Genomic DNA, 18382 nt, shown 5'->3' with positions numbered 1-18382 from the left:
GAAGTTCAGTGGCTGCTCCCCCAGCCCCCGCGGCGGATGTGATGGCAGGCTCCGCCGCAACACCTAACGCGCTTCCGCGCGGATTCTCCGAAGAGAGTCCCTTGGAGCGCCCACCACGGGCCAACCGCCCACGTTCGGCCGCGGAGGATAGGACAAGCGGCAACGACACACCGACACGTCTCTTCCCCCTCGGCCCCGCCGCCACTGCATCATTGAAAGCGGTGCAGCCCCGCCAGGGTCGCGGAGGACAGGACGAGCGGCAACGACACACCGACACGTCTCTCCCCCCGCGACCCTCCTCCCAACGCGCATCCGCGCGGTCCCGCTGACCAGACGATCCCCGCGCGGAACGCCCTCCTCCGCGGGCCAGCCTACCACCATCGGCCGGTCCCGTGGGTTCCTCTTAGCTTCATCGTGGGATGAAATCGACCACGGCTACTAGAGTCCCCCCAGCCACGACAAGGCAAGACAAGGGAACCCCTTCGGGGGGGGAACTCGAGCTAACTGGCTTGACCCGCCCCGTCCGCCGCCGAACCGGACACTTCATTCATACAGCGCGTCGGTGACCTTCAAAGCACGCTCGAGTCGCGAGCGATGGGCGAGTCGAGTTATCTAACTCGAGTTACTCCCACAACGAGTCAACTGGAACTACATTTTGTGTACTCGAGCTAGCTCGGTCGGTTCGGTGACCTTCGGTCACGCTCGAGTCGCGGTCGGCCTGCCGATCGTATCCAACTCGGTGAATCGTCGGTTCGAGTTGTACTCGCGACTCGCGGTTGCTCTGTCAAATACCGAGTCGAATTAACTCGAGTTGAAACAAATATAACTCGTTCCATCATGGTTCCATCGCTATGTCAAGCTTGATGTGCTCTTGACTGTACTTAGAGTTGACTAAGGGTCGTATTCTAGAACTCTACTCAATGCTCAAGTCAGGATTTGAGTATGGTTTAAAGCATTCGAAATCATATTCAAGTCCCTGCCATTACGGTCGTATTTCCAGTGCTTGAAATCGTACACAGATCCTGACTTGAGTATGATGCCATTAAGGTCATATTTTAAGGGCATTGAGTCCCTTAGGGTCGTATTCCAGAACTCTACTCAATACGACCCTAATGGCAAGGACTTGAGTTTGATTTCCAGTGCTTGAAATCATACTCAAGTCCTTACTTGAGCAATGAGTAGAGTTCTGGAATACGACCCCATAAAGGAGTAAAAGTACTCTAGTATGTTTGACAGGTTACAATAACAGTTATTGAAAAATTGCTTAACAGTATAATTCATTATTGACAAATAGCCGTTTTTGCCTTAGCAGTAGAATCATAGATATGTAGAAAATCGGAAGCTAGGGCTGTGGGTTTTCACGTGTTTACCGGTTTTCTTATATGACAGCATAACATGCGATACTAGTTACAAAATTAGTAATATGCAAAAATATTTTTTTCATCTAGGAACACAGGAAAACCACCGGTATTGTGCGGATTTTTGCTTAGTTACATATTTTATGATTTATTTTTGAGAAGTGTTGTAATTAGTACACAACTATTTAAAAATGAATGGCATTGTAAGGTCAGCTCACAGAGTCATACAAAGTTGCGTGAAGACTACAAGTTTATCGGGTGCCCTGGTCACTCGTACTCAGGCTCCCGTGAAGCGTGATTTTACTAGAGGAATATGGCATATGAGTTGTTCCAACAGACTAGATGCCGTCGAATCTGCATCAAAGCTTCTACACAACAATTCCAACACATGCAGTTGTGGTTGCAGCCTCAAAGCATTGCACACGAAAGGTAAAACTTGTACATAAATTTTGAGGTTATGTTACACCATGCCGTAATCATTGCCCTCTGAAACCCTCAATTACCAATTAATTGACACATAAATGTTTTTAATCCTTATTTTAATACAGGGCCAGATGTAGAGACAGAGCCTGGAAAAATTAAACCCCTTGGTGAGTCCCTTCCTTATTCCTTGCTCCCTTCTCTCCTAATCTCCTCAAGCTACAAAGTTCTATTATAGTAAAGAGAATGACTTATATGCCGTTGGATAATTGACTTAAAGTTTACCAATTAAAGTCCTTTTCATAAATGTCGAGCAGAATTGCATGAAAAGCATTGCATTGCATTAATTTCATCATTTTGGTACTTGCAGCACGGGAAAATACCTAGGTTGGAATTTAAGCAAATGTGGACCACATTGTTATTGACACAGTCTCTTTTTAGGGTTTCTTAGTTCTCAACAGAGAATCTACATGAGACTACTGCATTTACACAAAATGTAACAAAGATCAAATGGTCTCTTTTTCTCTCATTTTAGTTGGTAATTATGATTATGAGCAACTTATTATGCTACTCGTCCCTGTTACCCGTAATTGATCTACTATAATCATAATTAAATAATCACTGCCAAGCAGAGGTCCCAGGTTCGATTCCCGGGCCGGGAGAAATATTGTATGGTCTATAGATATTTCTCTCGTGAGTTTGGGTGTAATTTGTGATTGTCTATGTGTGTGTCCATGGCACCCGCGACACAGGGCTTCCCTAGTGCGGGGCTATGTTGAGTGTGTGCGTTATTATTAATTACAATTCCGAAGGCCAACAGTGTTAAAGCACTCAAAGATTTTTCTGGCTATGACTGTTGATGTCCACTAGCTGTAACCTGTGCCCTGTATGGAGTTTCGTACGCACCCATCAAAGGGTAAAATGTTCAGGACTATTGGTCTGAATCCAGACGTCCCAAAGAGCTTTGACAGGAAATGAGTAACTTAGTAGGAAAGTTATTTTAAATTTGCAAGAAAATATTTAGTTCGTTTTACAAAATTTCAATTGATAGCTCACTTTTTATATTGTAACCTTTTTTTATAATCATATTTTTAATAAGGCCTGTACCACTTAGGTATCAATATCGGCCTTGTGATGTTAATCCCTATGGATTATATTGTTCTGAGACAAGACTTCGCTTCACATACGAGTATAGAGTTCTAGCCCTCTTCGCCAACGGTTCACCCAACACGACATTTAACTCCCCAACCTGCTAAATATCCCCTAATTGAAATTGGCTTCTTAGAGCCACATAATGGCCACATTACATAAAATGTAGCATATCTTCAAGTTTGTTACAGAATTTACATAGTGGAGTTTCCGCTCTTTTTATCAGATGGTAGAATTTATTTAATTAATTAATTTAATTTAGTCTAAAAGTCAAGACCAATGCATTTTATTGTAACCTAGAGCAAGCAATGCTGGGATACTCCTGTCTCATGTACTCTGTGTCTGTTAAATATCATCAGTGTTTTGTAAAAACTCCGTAGATAATCTTAATTAAAACCAAAACATGTTCCCCTGAAAAATCTACGAAATGTTGCTAATGGGGAAATAAAAATTTTTGCCAATAGTTTGTGTAAGACAAACAGCAGTACCTACAATAGTATATTACGTAATAGAGTTAGATTAAGGTTTAATTCCCTACATATTTCGCCACACTAAGTTCCTTAACACACGAGGAGACTTAGAGCCAAATGCAGGGTACATTATTGTCATATCCACATCCAGTAATTGAGACCTGTGTCTTGTTTCTGCATAAAGATATGAGACAAAAATAAGTGTGAATACAAATTCAGTCTTTTTCTTCTCCAGTGGGAGATAGGAGTGATAATATGTATATTTGTATAAGTAGTATAGAGTTCAGCTCTAGAAGAAAAGATGTGGCACTATCAAGAAGACCACAACGATTTATTTTGCATACTAAATCGAAACTTGGTAATATTCAGGTGAACGTGAGCTGGTTGAGTTCCTGACGGAAGAGATAGTAGCAGAACGCAAAGCGCAAAAGGTGAAGGCTCTACCAACTGAAGTGGATGGGTTCATAGTCAAGGGTGAGGGTGCTGAAGTCGAGCTTTCAAAACAGCTCAAGGATGAAATGTGAGTTGTGATAAAACAAGCAAATGCTTGTATCTAAAATATTCACATTTCCATATTGTAAAGAGGTTTCCGTGAGATAATGGTTGTTATTCAGTAGTGAGGAGTATACTGATGACTTTAATTTGTAAGTTACATACATTTGTGAACGTTTTGTAGCAATACCTCTTATTAACAATGAAGAGAAACATTGTGATAAAATCTGCATGTTGAAGAAGGTGTCCCTTGGAAAAAGTGTCCCCATCAAGCAATAGACAGGGGGCGGGATATCCCCAAAACTATCTCCTTTGGAAAGACTTGTGGTGAGCAATAGGACGAATACTGCATTGATCATGATGAGTGACTCTTAAAACAGTAATTTCTACTAGCAAAAGTCGGCTTAAAAGTTACTGCTCCATATTGACACTGTTGTCTATTTTCTTTACTTGTTTTCTTTTTATTTGCTTATACAACTGAAGGAACTTATATCCCCGTAAATATCGCCACGCCTGATATACCCTTACCATGGGTAATTAATTGGGTGCCAATCACAGGGTACAACAACACTTGCATTACATAATGCTGCACCACGTGCCAAATGCTAATGAACATCATTGCTACAGTTTGTGATAAACAAAATAAAGTAACTTCAAAAACATAAAGAGCCAATTGCACTTGAATGTTGTAAATGAGGGCCTGGTTACTAATCAAAACATTATGTATTTATGGCGTAACTACAGAATACAAACTTGAATTGCTGAAAGTTATGCATGTTAACTTCCTGCCTTCTGTCTATATATGCAACATTTTCTTTGTCAAAGAGCCGGTTCCACTGAAACCCAGTGCCAAGAGAAGTTTCCGATTTCCGATGTCTCATTGTAAAAAGCTAACTAGACACCTTTTTGATTACATTTGAAATGTGTCTATAATTTCTGTATTTTATTTTTGTTATCATTTTGTTCCAGTTTAACCAAAGTCACCAATATAAAGTATTTTTCTTTCTTAGTATTGTATATTTATTTATTTATTTATTTGGCAAAACAACAGAATTACATATAATACTTATACTAGAGGTTACATTCTGCATTGTTCTTATATGTATTGCAGTTACAGGTAAGCTCGTTACTCAACCAAATGCTGAATTAGAAAGTTATAAAAATATCATAGTAAGTGGCAAGGAAATGGAGGTAGGAGCATGTTTGCCTAGGAATTTTCTGTAACTAACGCTCTCTGATTACAGTGTAAGAGTAACATTCAACGTGAACCACACTGTTGACTCTGACGAGTTCGAGGCCGACGCGCAACCTGACAAGCAGGAGTTTGCTGAAATGCGATCCAAGCCCCAGTTCGAAGTGGACCTCGTGAGAGGAGACATGACTCTTGGATTCACCTGTTCTTTTCTACAGGAACCATCAACTACCTCCACTGACGAATACAGTGAGTATTTTGATCATTGTATATATTAAAATTTCTCTGGCAGCAGTTGAGCTCATTGTGAAAGCGTTTGTCCAGGGGAGTACTGCCACCTTTTTCTATCGCCAAGTAGCAAAATGAGCATTACTTGGCTGTCTCGGAGTGACGGCCAAGTGGCAGTGCTCCTCAGATCTTTGTGATTTAAAGCTCTTGAGTGGCTCTGTAACTGTTATCGACAGGCAATGTACCACCAGGCGCACGACTAGTTCGCCCCGTCACTGTGTCAAAAAAAATCCTATATAATAATACAATCCACAAAAATTCGCTTCTGACCTTGATCAGATTGCAAGCGCTCGATCGCGAAGCTGTGCTAATTAAATAACACTAGAATCATTGAATGATACGACATGAGTGGCAGGTCACATATAATTTTTATTTATGAATTGTTTATTGATTTAACAAATCAGCTCTCAGCTTCTTACGTTGATTTGTGAATGCAGTTGAATTGTAGTTGCTCAGAGAAGTATATAAATGTGCAGTTATGTGACAGGGTGAGGAATACAGTAATATACGAACAATGCAGTGACATAAATTGAGAAATGTATATTAAGTTGGTTTGGGCATGGAGTAGATGAATGAAGGTAGAGTGGCGAAAGAGATATACATATCCAACCTGTTCTTGGAATAGCTGAAGGGCTTGTGTGAATAGATTGCCGAAATAAACGAAGCGGGAGAGGTGTGCCAGGATCGTGTGAAATGCTGATCTATAATCTCTGGAACCCTAATGGGAATCTAAAGACGTGAGTATGTATGTATGTTCATGAGTTCAGAGTTGCAAATACTCTTTACATTACAATTTTATGTTGCATTTAAGATTTTTACATTATATCTCTTAACTCAGCGTGCCTCTTGGCATAGGCCTCCTTCAGATCTTTCCAGTACACTCTATCAAGAGCTACTCTTCTCAAATATTGGTCTGCAGTTAGCTTCAGCTCATGCTCCCATCTTTGATGTGTGTGTGCAGAAAATTTAAAAAAAACATCCTATTCTATATGTTGTTTCAGATGACATATTTGGTATCGACGAAGTGACGTTGTACAAAGGCGAATGGAACGATAAGGTGTACGCCGTTGCTGGTGACGTGCTTGACGGGGTCAGTATCATTTTAAATTTCCCAAAAATTACGATTTACCTTTACTAAGTTCACGCCATTTAGACGACTGTTTGAAAATTGTAAATTTTTCTTCAACGGTGTAGAAAAATCAATAAACCAAATTAATATTTCACTAAACACTCCTTTGCAAATCGGTGAGTAGTTCAGAATTGCTAGGAATTTCACCTAACTTTGCATGGGAGGTCGTCTAGTTCCTAGTTAGTCTGAAAACAAAATATTAGGCTACATGGTAAGGTTTTACATTAATTACTGTTTTTTTTATCACAGCAATTCCTTTTATACTTCTCTTATTATTTCAGAGAGGTTCCATCAAATAATAACGCACACACTCAACATAGCCCCGCACTAGATAAACCCTATGTCGCGGGTGCCATGGATACACACATAGACAACGACAAATTAGACCCAAACTCACGAGAGAAATAAATGTAGGCCATACAAATATTTCTCCCGACCCGGGAATCGAACCTGGGACCTCTGCGTGGCAGTCCGGCTTGGTAACCGTTCGGCCACGGAGGCAGTTTACAATCACATACCAATTTACATAAAAGAAATTCAAGAATTTAAAATTTTCTCCAAACATCTAAAAGAATTCGTCGTAAATAAAAGTTATTATGATATTAAAGAATTTTTCAATGACAAAATTTAATTTATTGCCTAATTAATTTGTTTGTTCTCAATTTATCTTATGCATGTATAATTGTAATGATTTATTTAATATGATCACAATTTTATTACTTTTGTAATGAGTAATTGCCCTCGTCACTTTGCTGTGTCCTTACAGGGTATCACATGTACATTTGAAACAAAGAAAGCTGGATAATGATTGGTCGTAAAATGTAGAAAGAAATAACAAATTCTGGACTGTTAATATAATTTAAATTTTACCTTGTTGACATATTGTTGAAAGTTCTGCAAGTTACTTACGACGTTTTGATTTTATATTGAAATTTCAATCAATGTCCTGCTATCTAGATTAATTGCTAAGCGACAACGAATTCGACATGTCTACTTAGTTCACCAAAAAAGAAACCTTATTGCAGCGGTATAAGGTTTACTTCGTTTCTTGTAACAAAAAAATAATGCGATAAACAAAAAATTTAGAAATTCATTAAAATTAAACTAAATAAGACTTAATGGTGATACGAAACACCATCATATATAACACATTACATGAGCGATTATCATTTTTGCTCTCGAAAGTAACGAAATAAGGCATTTTTCTACGATTTTCTAGTTTTGCGCGAGATAATAGACAACCATGACATACTACATTACTAAGCTCAAGTTTGCGGAACTTCGCAAACTTTTGGCACGTGTGCCTCGCAAAGTAAGCACTTCTACTGCATTGTATTTATTATTATGTGGTAAAACCCGACATCACTGCTCATTATTCTAAGCATTCTATTTCCACTAATTACAAAATTAATATTACAAATTTTACTTGGCTGTACAGCAACAATATATACCACAAATTCGTCACTTACTCCACTAGGTCCTGTAGCTCAGTGGTCAAGTCCGTCAACCTTAAACCAAGAGGTCCCAGGTTCGAATCCCGGCCCAAATTGTGAGGACAGTTATTCACCCCGTTTCTTTCGCCACGCTTGATACTATTATCACATGTAGTAATCAGGTGCCAAAATCGGGGGATATAAATGCATTCAAATGAAGTTGATCTTTCCATGTCGTATGGGAGATATTCATTGACGTGCAACATTGTTTTGTAATCTATTTTTAAATATTTAAATGACAGTTATCATTATAATTATCATAATTATTTTGATAAATATATCGCACTGTTAATACAATAGTGCATTAACTCAAAAAGAGGACTTTCTCAGAATCATTGAAAAACGAATTACTCACTTCCCACAGAAAATCATTAAAATTTGTATGTTATAGTTTATTATAGACATTTAAACAATTTTTCAAATATATTTAACAATAAAATAAGAAATAAAAAAAGGATTATTTTGGCCAGAACTAGCTCACACAAAGTGTGTCTCATTTTGTGGTAAGTAGATATCTTTGATTATTTCTTACAATATTCTAACGACGGTTTTTTTGACGTGAAGAGAATCAAATTTTACGTTCAGTAATGATATAATATTAAATTTCACATATTTTGGTTTATAATACTATTGTAATAGCAGTGCGATATGTTATGTAATTATCTTTATAATTATTATTAATATTATTAATTGGAATAACATAATGCTACATCTAGCAATGTCGTGCTCATGTGCATCCGAGATGTGTCAAATATTTGCTTTGGGGTAATGCCGCCGATATCAATAGAATCTTTGTTCTGCAGAAACGTGCAGTTAGGGCAATTTACAATCTGGGCCCCAAAGTATCTTTGAGAGATAAGTTTAAGGAAATGAACGTTCTTACGCTAGCCTCACAGTACATTTATGAAAATGTAATTTATGTTAAAAGAAATAGTAATTTCTTTATGAAAAATAGTGACAGACATAACATTAATACGAGGAATAAAAATAAACTAGCTTGTCTTGATAGTCGTCTTCACAAAGTCAAAAAATCATTTAAGGGGCAATGTATACACTTCTATAACAAGATTCCGGTTGATATACAAAATTTGCCTTTCACGAGGTTTGAAACTATAGTGAATCAAAACCTTTATACTAAAGGTTATTATACAACTTCTGCGTACTTGGATGACAAAAATCCGTGGTAGTAACCCGTTTAGCTCATGGAGGTAGTCTCGATCTCTGATGTTTCAAATAAAAAATAAATATTGTAAATGTTATTTATAAAGAGCAACCCCTAGAATTTCTTGCTCATTCTTCTCAGTGGAATCTGCCTTACGAATGAGCGGTAGAGTTTAACCATTGTGACGATTTCAAGTGTAATAATGCTTACCTATGAAATAAAGATTATTTTGAATTTGAAATATCAATCTCAAAAAACTCGTACACCAAATCCTTTTCCTAAAGATTTTAGTTTACTCACTGTTTGTCATTTTTAGTTAAAAATTAAACAAACGATACTATGAATCAGCATGCATAATTATCATGTTTATATAATCAATGTCTTGATAATTTTAAATCCTATTTTAAATTAATATCACCCATCATATAAATAACGACATAACTGTAAAATTGAACAGAAATGTAGGATAAATTAGTAAAATCATTTCAAATTGAAAACTATTGAAAATAGCGCGTTATTTGATGCTGTTTTACAACATATTGTAATTTTTACCTGGAAATAGTTATTGAAATACAACAAAGAGTGTGAAAAGAAGTATTATTCCAAGGCAATACCGCGCACTTCGACATTTTCAGGTAGATATTGTCTCCACTATTGTCCGAGTAAACAAAAATAGAAGAATAGACAAAAGTAAGATAATAAAAACGTTAAGGTAGTTCTTTGATGTTCATAATAGCAAATGTCTTTTTGAATTTGAAAAATTGGGAAAGAAAATTAGTACGTCCAATTTCAAACCAGAGTTGAGGCCAGAGTTTCTTTTCATTACTTTTTTCATATTCATTTATTTATTGCACCATAATATGTACGTAGTTACAGATCTTATATTAAACATGAAAAACATACTAAGAACCCTGCAACGGCACTGCAACATTCGTCAACAACAACAAGTCGACGTTACTATCGTCCAAATATTGTATAGTATATATAGCTTTTATTAGTAAGAGTGTTTTTTTAAGTTACTAATGAATTTATTTCTTTTATATTTTTGTCTCGTATGCTGGGTACTTTGCTCTATATCTTTTTAAAACAGTGAATACTAATTTTAAAAAACAAACATGCGTTATGAACTTCGGCTGGAAAGGACTTTAGAGTACACACCCACGCTGCTGAGATAAATAGATTGCTATCTTTGTTTACATACAGGGTGTAATTAAAATGTAGAACAATATTTCAGCAGGTGATAACATCGATCGTGTAATTTTCATATTCGCATTATAAGTTGTTTTACCTCGTACAAATGGTAAATGATGAAAAGTATGAATACTTATCCGTGTTTTTTTTCTGCACAGTACCTCTACGATCTTCTTATGAATCTGCTGGAAGAGAAGGGCATTAGCAACGAATTCGTCCAGAAGCTCTCCGACTTCAGCACAGCATACGAGCACGCAGCCTACATCGCTCTGCTAGACGGCATTTCGAAATTTACAATTGGCAAACAATAAATGTTACTTGTATCTTTGTTAGTATGAAAAAAGAGAAACTTTCCTTATATAACACAGTAGTATGAGAAGTCACAGAATATTTCCTTGCTGAAATGGATAATTAACTTTACAAACAATAGACAAATGATAGTATGACCAAGGGTAAAGGTCTGTTTCTTGTAAAATGACAAACTGTCGCATATAATTATAATATACCATTATAATTTCAAAAGAACGATTTTATGTATAACGTTCCTTTAAAAAAAATCATTTTTAATTAATTTCGTCATAAAAACTCCTTACTATTTACGTAGTAAGTTATTATTTAAAAAAAAAGGAATACTGCGAAAGCATTTGCTTTAGTAACAGCTTTAAAAGTATGTTTTGTTTAGTTAGCACATGAATGTGTCATTTAACAGTTTTAGTGTTAAATATTTTTAGTTTATCGTTTGAATAAATTGTTCAAATGAAGTTGGATTGTCGTTTTATTTCGACTATACACGTAATAGTTTCATATTGGCTGTATATAAGAATGTGTTGTAATAGACGCTCGTAAAAAAAAATAATGACTTGTCAGTTTTATAGATTTACTTACGACTGAGTAAAAATATCGACAGCAGGATTATTATACTACAGATACCGTACATGCAACTTGCACGCCACACGCCTCACGCCCATCTTTATCACGTGTGTTTTTTTATCAATATCGTAGAAAAAGCAATTCGCAAACACACCTACGAGATAACGTGACTTTATAAAAAGAAGTGCGAGATTCACTTCGCTTAAGTTTTGCCGCGCGCTGTCGGTCAGCTGACACGCTGACACTTTTTCCCTCAAATCAGCTGCTCGACCGTAAGCTAAAATGAAGATTACTATCTATCTCTTTCGCACAACACTTGTTTTGTTTCTTATCACTTGATCCACTACGTGTGGCAGAACAGAGCCACTAACTTCGAAAACTTCTACCTTTCTTTCAAATTGACAGCCAATAAAATTGAAAATATTCTGGAACGTATTAAATCAACCAATCACAAGTAATATTCACTGATCTGAAATTCGTACGTGTAAACAACTGTCAATTTGCGTACTGAAAAATGAAGCGAGTTTTATTTTATTACGCCAAGATGGCTGAGGCGTTGATGGCGGCGCGTGCTAAGAAAATACCCGATAATTTATACGAGCTGTGCCTGACAAATTTAGTGAACTATTTGAATAAATCCAAGTGCGAGAGGAATGATTTGCGATGTTTGCCAGACACAATCCTCATGGATGTTTACTACAAGGTAAGTGTAAATATCGTTATCTATAAAAACATTTCGTATTACCGTTATAAAATGGAATGTTTTGTACGTTAACTTAGGTGTGCAAATGGATAGTCTGTTGTGGGGGATATTTTGGATAATTACACATCGACTACAGACTTGTGGGAGGCCAACTCAAAATTTTACTTTCACTCATGTTTGAAGTGATACAATTCGTCATTGAATTCGTGTCTTTGTTACGAAATCGTACTTTGGCTACGATTGAAAACATTGAAAACGTATGCACTGCAGCATGCACGCATGTAAATTTGTTGTCTGATCATAATAAAGGTATTGGATTACATTAGCATTGTCCATATTCAGTCGAATACCAACGGATCACTTGGCCACATCGACGTAAACAATTAAGGTTTCGTGTGCTCGAACACTTAAAATTATAACCCCGTGATTATTTATTTATTTAGGACATTACACATGAAAAAAACGTAATAAAACATTTAAGCCTAAAAACTAAATGCCGTTTACATTCAAGGAACAAAACAGTGTGCAATGTTATTCAAATATTATACATATTAATATACATATAATAATATACATATTAATATTCAAAATTTTATATTTAGTAATTAAAATTAAAGAATTTATAATTTAAATTTATTTTAGAATACATCAGCCAACATATTTTTGTAACAGCTCACATCCTGACTGATATTCTAAATCAACTGATATGGATTTGAAAAGGAATACACACTATACACACATATTCAAGCGTCATCAAAGTTGAATAATGATAAAAATATTAAACATTAATTCCTAATTTAAAAGACTGTTTAATTGCAGCACGTTTTTTCTGTCTACCCTCCGTTTCTTCAATGTTTTAATATTCAATTCATATTTATTGCATTTCACATAGATATAAACTTAGGACTGTAGTAGGTAAATATATGTGGTATTCTGTAAGGGCCCTAGTAAATTACACTCATAGTTTAAACTTATACATTTTAAAAGTGACCATAGGCCGTAGGTGACCCAGATATTGTATCTAGATGTGCCATTCTTGTATCTATTCTATAGTGCCACTTTCTGTGATTGTTATTCATTATACTCTCAAAGAATAAAGTTAATAAAATTTAAAATAGTTGTCAGTCGTAGTGTAAATTGTTACAAAATTACATTGTTTAATATAGTATAGTAATCTTAATTTGGGTACTTATTGTAACTTCTCTGATTTTTGTAATTTAAATTACTTATTTAATACATTTTTTAGTTGTATGTTTACATGTTGTATGTTTACTCAAATACTTCCCATTGTTTCATATTTGTATATATAAGTATGTAAAAGTAATATTTAAAACAGTACAAGCAATAGGGGTACATAAAGGTACCATACGTGTCTCAACATATGCAATATATAAACCTGTGTTACTTTCCATACATTCTTTGGTTGGGCTAGCAAAATCTACCCTCTGGTACAGAAAATTAAGTACCTTTCTCAGTATAAAATAATTTATTTTTCATTATCATTGTCACAATTAAAAAACAATGTGAAGGGGTAATCAACACAATGTTAAACTAATAACAAAAAAACATAAATTTTTTTTTTTATGATTCATGGTGATAAGCGACACGCCTGTCCATAACAGTTGCAGTGCCACTCAGAGCTTTGATTGAGTATTGAGTATTGAGCTTTAAATCACAAAAATCTGATGGTCACTGCCACTGTACCCGTCACCCTGAGACATAGTTGACATAGTTGGTGGCATGTGCCTGTAATTTTACCAGATAATAAAACAATTGAGTTTAGTGATAATTAGGTTGAGTGGGTTGGTAGCTTTTGATGAAATAAAAATAGTGTAGACTTAAATAGATCGATTGCATGGACTTTGTTCATTATGTTGCAGTACCCTACCAGGGTTTATGTCTAGGTACTTTATTGTTATCATGGCAACCACATGATTGCAATAAATAAATGAATTCTGACTTAACTTACAAGGTTATCAGGTCAATGGTTATCGAGGTAAATCTTTTGATTAAATTGTAGGTAAAAAAAAATCAAGAATTTGATTTAAAAAAATCTATAAAAGTTTGTACAGACTAACTGTAAATGAATTATTATTATCTTAGGAGATTAATAATAAACAAATCATTAACTTTCTGACAGACTACTGAATTTTTTTCTGTGAGCTTGTCATATACTATAATATATCACATATCACTATACAATAAACTGGCAACATTCTGTTTCAAAGTGACACTAATCTCTTTTTAAAACGCCGACTAAGTATAAAATAAAATAATTATTATATTTATATTACTGACAGTCATCCAACATCCCCTTACATTAACATGTGACTTTAAATAATTGAAAAATTTGCTAAAAAAAATTATTACATTTTTTTAAATAAAATATTTTAACTTTATCCCCTATGTTGCACATTTCATTATCCAATGAGTTTCTGAGTTTCAAAATGGCCACCACGAAGATATAACGGTTTCCCGCGAAAAATGTCAAAAAATTTAACTATTGAAGAAGAATTACAATCTAAGATCTGGCAGTATGGCCAATTAGATGGAACGAAAAGTTTTACAACTACCAATGAATTTCTATCAGGTATACAACCATTTTGTCATTTCCTAAGTTGCAGGTACGCTAGAAAAAACTGACCTTGCATTGTTGTAAGAATTCGAATTGCGGCAGGTGAACTTGAAAATATTTTCTCATCTTTTGTCTCTCTTGAAACCCAGGTTTAAATTGTAAATACAAAACTTATTATCACAAAATTATTTCAACAAAAAAGTATTTAATTATAAATAAGTTATACAAAAACAACAATAATGAAACAATGCAATGAAATAAAGATTTGTTATGGTTATATTTCCATATATTAGGAATGGGCGTTACAAATCTTATATAGTTATTGAAACTATATACTGTGGTAATATCAAAAATCCGATATCGTATCTTAGAAACTATATATCGATATTACTCCGCGTCGCGTTTTTATAGCGATGCCGAATAAAGCCGAGCGATTACCAATACGAAATCATATATTTTCCAAACTATATACCAATATTGCTTCGTATCAGATTTTTCACTATATATTCACTGAGTGGGTATGAACGCGAAACCGTTTTTTGTGCGTCTTCGAAACTGTATACTAAGATTAACCCGCATTACTCTTGTAGTACTATATCCAATAATATATAGTTTCGAAATCGATTCCGCATGTCAGGGGGTCTACTCTCGATCTCCGTCCGAAACAATTGCTGCCAAATAAGCAATACTTGACCAAATGAAAAGACGCGTGACGCAAATGAAGCTTCATACTGGATACTTGTCTTTTAATTTTGTCGAATATTACTTATTTAACAGTAATTGTTTCGGACGGATGTCGGACGGAGATTTTGCTCGCGGAGGCGCTCTGTATACGATTTTAGCGCCTTACAAGTGTGGACACTTTTTAGCGCGGACCCGACGTCCATATAATTGTAAGTCAATGTATATAGTGGAAAGATTTGTTATGGTTAGGTTCTCCGGCTGTCAATTTGAGAATACTCGTTACTAGTGTTCTCGTACATAATATTTATAAAACAGTGATAATCCCACTAAAATTGCAATAAAAGTAAATGCAACCAAGTTTATTCAAAACTCAGCAAAGAAATAACATCGCAGAACGCGAAATTTACAAGATTCAACAATATAACTACGAGTTTTGATGTTATTTTATAATCAAACCACCGGCCATAGACAACGACTTTCTTGTTTATTCGTCATCTCGAGCGACTGACAGATTTCGTGGCTCTGGCTTCGAGTTACTTTTCAGCACGTACGGATTAACGCAAATAAAATTAATTTCATTCTTATACTTCAGAAAGAAAAATTGCAAGAGAGGAAAGAAAGTGAAATTACCGTACATATATAAATAAATAAGTGTACAAAAGATAAGAGCAAGTATGGATAAACAAATTTGGGACCTTTTTGAGAAACTAAACTATGAAATGCAAATCCAAACTATAACAGAAAACTTAACCATTTCTTTATCTGAAACTATTGAGAAAAATTGAAACCGATTATAGAAGAAAATAAGGAATTAAAGAAGAAAATAGAAGTATTGAACAACAAACTACTAGGATTACAGAGAGAGACCAGGAAAGATAACCTGATTTTGCATGGAATAGACGAAAGTGAAAGCAATAGTAAGGAGCCTCTAGAAATAGTTATGACAACCCTAAATAACCTCAGTGAATGGCAAAAATTGAAAAATGGGATCAATGGGAAATAAGCAAAGTTCTAAGACTCGGTAAGAAGAAAGAAACAAACACGAGACCTATTCTGGTATCACTGACCTTAGGTTGGAGAAAAACCGTAGTTTTGAGAAATAATCAAAACTTTCCTAGTAAAATCTATGCCACCGAAGACCTACCAAAGGAAGTACTGAATAAAAGAGTTAAAAGTGATAGTAGAAGGGGCAAAGAAAAAGGGAAAAATTGCTTTTATTCGGTATAATCAAGTTATTATCAAAGACCCCACAAATGAACAAACAAGTAAAAGTCAAACAAACCCAAAGGAGATATACAAACGCACAAAATATCAACCAAGTCAAACTAGTAAAGGAGACACAGAGAAAAGGAAAAGATCAATATCCCGATCACCTAAAACATACATGTTTCCGGTGTGCTACAACGGAGTCAAAATATAGCAAAGTTAACCCATTTGAGACGCTAAGAGACCGTAGCAATTCTTTACCTGGAAAAACCAAGAGTTGACGTTTAGAAAACGGTAACCGGAAGCACTCCAAGCCGTCTGGTCCCGTGGGGTAATTGACCACCACCTTCCAGAAAAAATGAAACACGCTAAGCAAACAAATGAACTAAACAAAAATAACATATTTATAGCAACATACAATGTCAAAACACTCCGAACAGATTCATCATTAATACAATTAGAACAAGCATTAAAAAATATAATAGGTCTAAGTGAAGTGCGAAGAACAGGAGAAGTTATTGATTTTAAACATGGTGAAACAAGAATTGCGCAACGAGATAGAAGAATTAATTGGTATATCTGAGAGAATAGCCGTCTTAAATATAAACCTTCCCGGGTATAAAGATAAATGGTCGATAGAGCAAGCATACGCCCCTACAGAGGTAGGGAGTAAAAGGGACACAGACATTTTCTATGACAATCTGAAAAACGCTTTAGAAATACAATTGGTAATATGATATTGATGGGTGATTTTAACAGCATAATAGACTCTACTAAGTACGCACAAAACTTCACGATTGGTAACTTCAGTACCGGCCGGAGGAATGACAATGAGAAAATATCGACTTGGCATTAGAACAGAGGTTGTACATAATGAATACCTTCTTCAAAAACCGACATAATAAGGAATGGACATGGATATCACCTAACGGACGGGAAGGATGAAAGAGATTTTATATTAACTAACAGACAACACACAGTTTTAAACATTGATATCGTAAATAATATAAACTTTAACTCTGATCACCGTTTGGTCCGAACCGAAATTGTTTCGAACAGCCCAAAGTTATCCCGAAAACTCATTAACAATGGCAAGATAAAAAATCCTCTACTAATCCCAGATTCTATGCAATTTCAGTTGAGTAAAGAACTTTGCAAAATGAAGGACTTCAAAAGTATCCAAGAAAAATACGATGTGTTCGAGAAACAACTTGCAAAAATCAATAATAATTTTAGACATATTCCAAAAAAGAAAAATAAGGTAGGAGAAGAAGCTAGAAACTTAATTACGCAAAGACAGCAACTACTTCAAGATGGGAAAAACAATGGGATTGAAATACTATTAAACACTAAATACAAACAAATACAAACCACAAAACGCCTGAATATTATGGACATTTCTACTAAATTTTACAAGGATCTTTATGACGACGATGAGACAAATAATGTAGACATGGTGAACTTGGAAGATGCCGAAGAAACCGTCCCCAAGATCCTTAAGACCTAAATACAAAGGGTGTATTAACTCAAAAAAATAATAAAGCTCCTGGAGAGGATAACATCACTAATGAGCTATTAAAATGTACTCTTGATGCTATACTGGACTATCTGATAGATCTGTTTAATGACATTTTAAATAAAGACGTTACTCCAGACCAATGGACCAAAACCACAATCACTCTTCTTCACAAAAAAAGGCGACAGATAAATAATTACCGGCCCATTAGTCCAATGATTAACATGTACAAAGTTTTCTCAAAATTAAATTGGCACGTGTGATACAGGCTCTTGACGAAAATCAGCCCAGAGAACAAGCTGGGTTCTGAAAGAACTTCTCAACTATAGATAATATTCTTGTAAAAAACAAATAATAGAAAAATTTAATGAGTACTGACAACAATACTACGTAGCATTTATAGATTACAATAAGGCCTTTGATTCACTTAAACATAATAAAGTCTGGGAATCTCTCAGTGAACAATGAGTACAAAAGAAATATA

General features: G+C 35.3%; 1 protein-coding gene and 1 pseudogene across 2 annotated transcripts; both read left to right on the top strand.

The window, feature by feature from the left end:
- The first annotated feature begins 1452 nt into the window (after nucleotides 1-1452).
- Nucleotides 1453-10912, top strand: LOC113235731 (complement component 1 Q subcomponent-binding protein, mitochondrial). 2 transcript variants are annotated; one of them, XM_026471608.1, is made up of 6 exons: nucleotides 1453-1787; nucleotides 1907-1948; nucleotides 3767-3917; nucleotides 5134-5330; nucleotides 6371-6459; nucleotides 10503-10912. In XM_026471608.1, the coding sequence occupies exons 1-6, from the start codon at nucleotides 1550-1552 to the stop codon at nucleotides 10653-10655; spliced, it is 870 nt and encodes a 289-aa protein (XP_026327393.1). In that variant the 5' UTR covers nucleotides 1453-1549; the 3' UTR covers nucleotides 10656-10912. The 2 variants fall into 2 exon arrangements, with proteins under 2 accessions (XP_026327393.1, XP_026327394.1); XM_026471609.1 differs by lacking the exon at nucleotides 1907-1948 and having other exon boundaries at nucleotides 10503-10898.
- Nucleotides 10913-15850: 4938 nt separating this feature from the next.
- On the top strand, nucleotides 15851-17889 carry LOC113235990 (annotated as a pseudogene).
- The last annotated feature ends 493 nt before the right edge of the window (nucleotides 17890-18382 follow it).

The sequence above is a fragment of the Hyposmocoma kahamanoa genome, unplaced genomic scaffold (genome assembly GCF_003589595.1).
Source record: "Hyposmocoma kahamanoa isolate Upper Pololo Valley unplaced genomic scaffold, ASM358959v1 88, whole genome shotgun sequence".
NCBI classification, from domain to species: Eukaryota; Metazoa; Arthropoda; class Insecta; order Lepidoptera; family Cosmopterigidae; genus Hyposmocoma; species Hyposmocoma kahamanoa.
The sequence above is the reverse complement of the archived record's forward strand: the minus strand, read 5'-3'. Positions and strand labels throughout refer to the sequence as shown.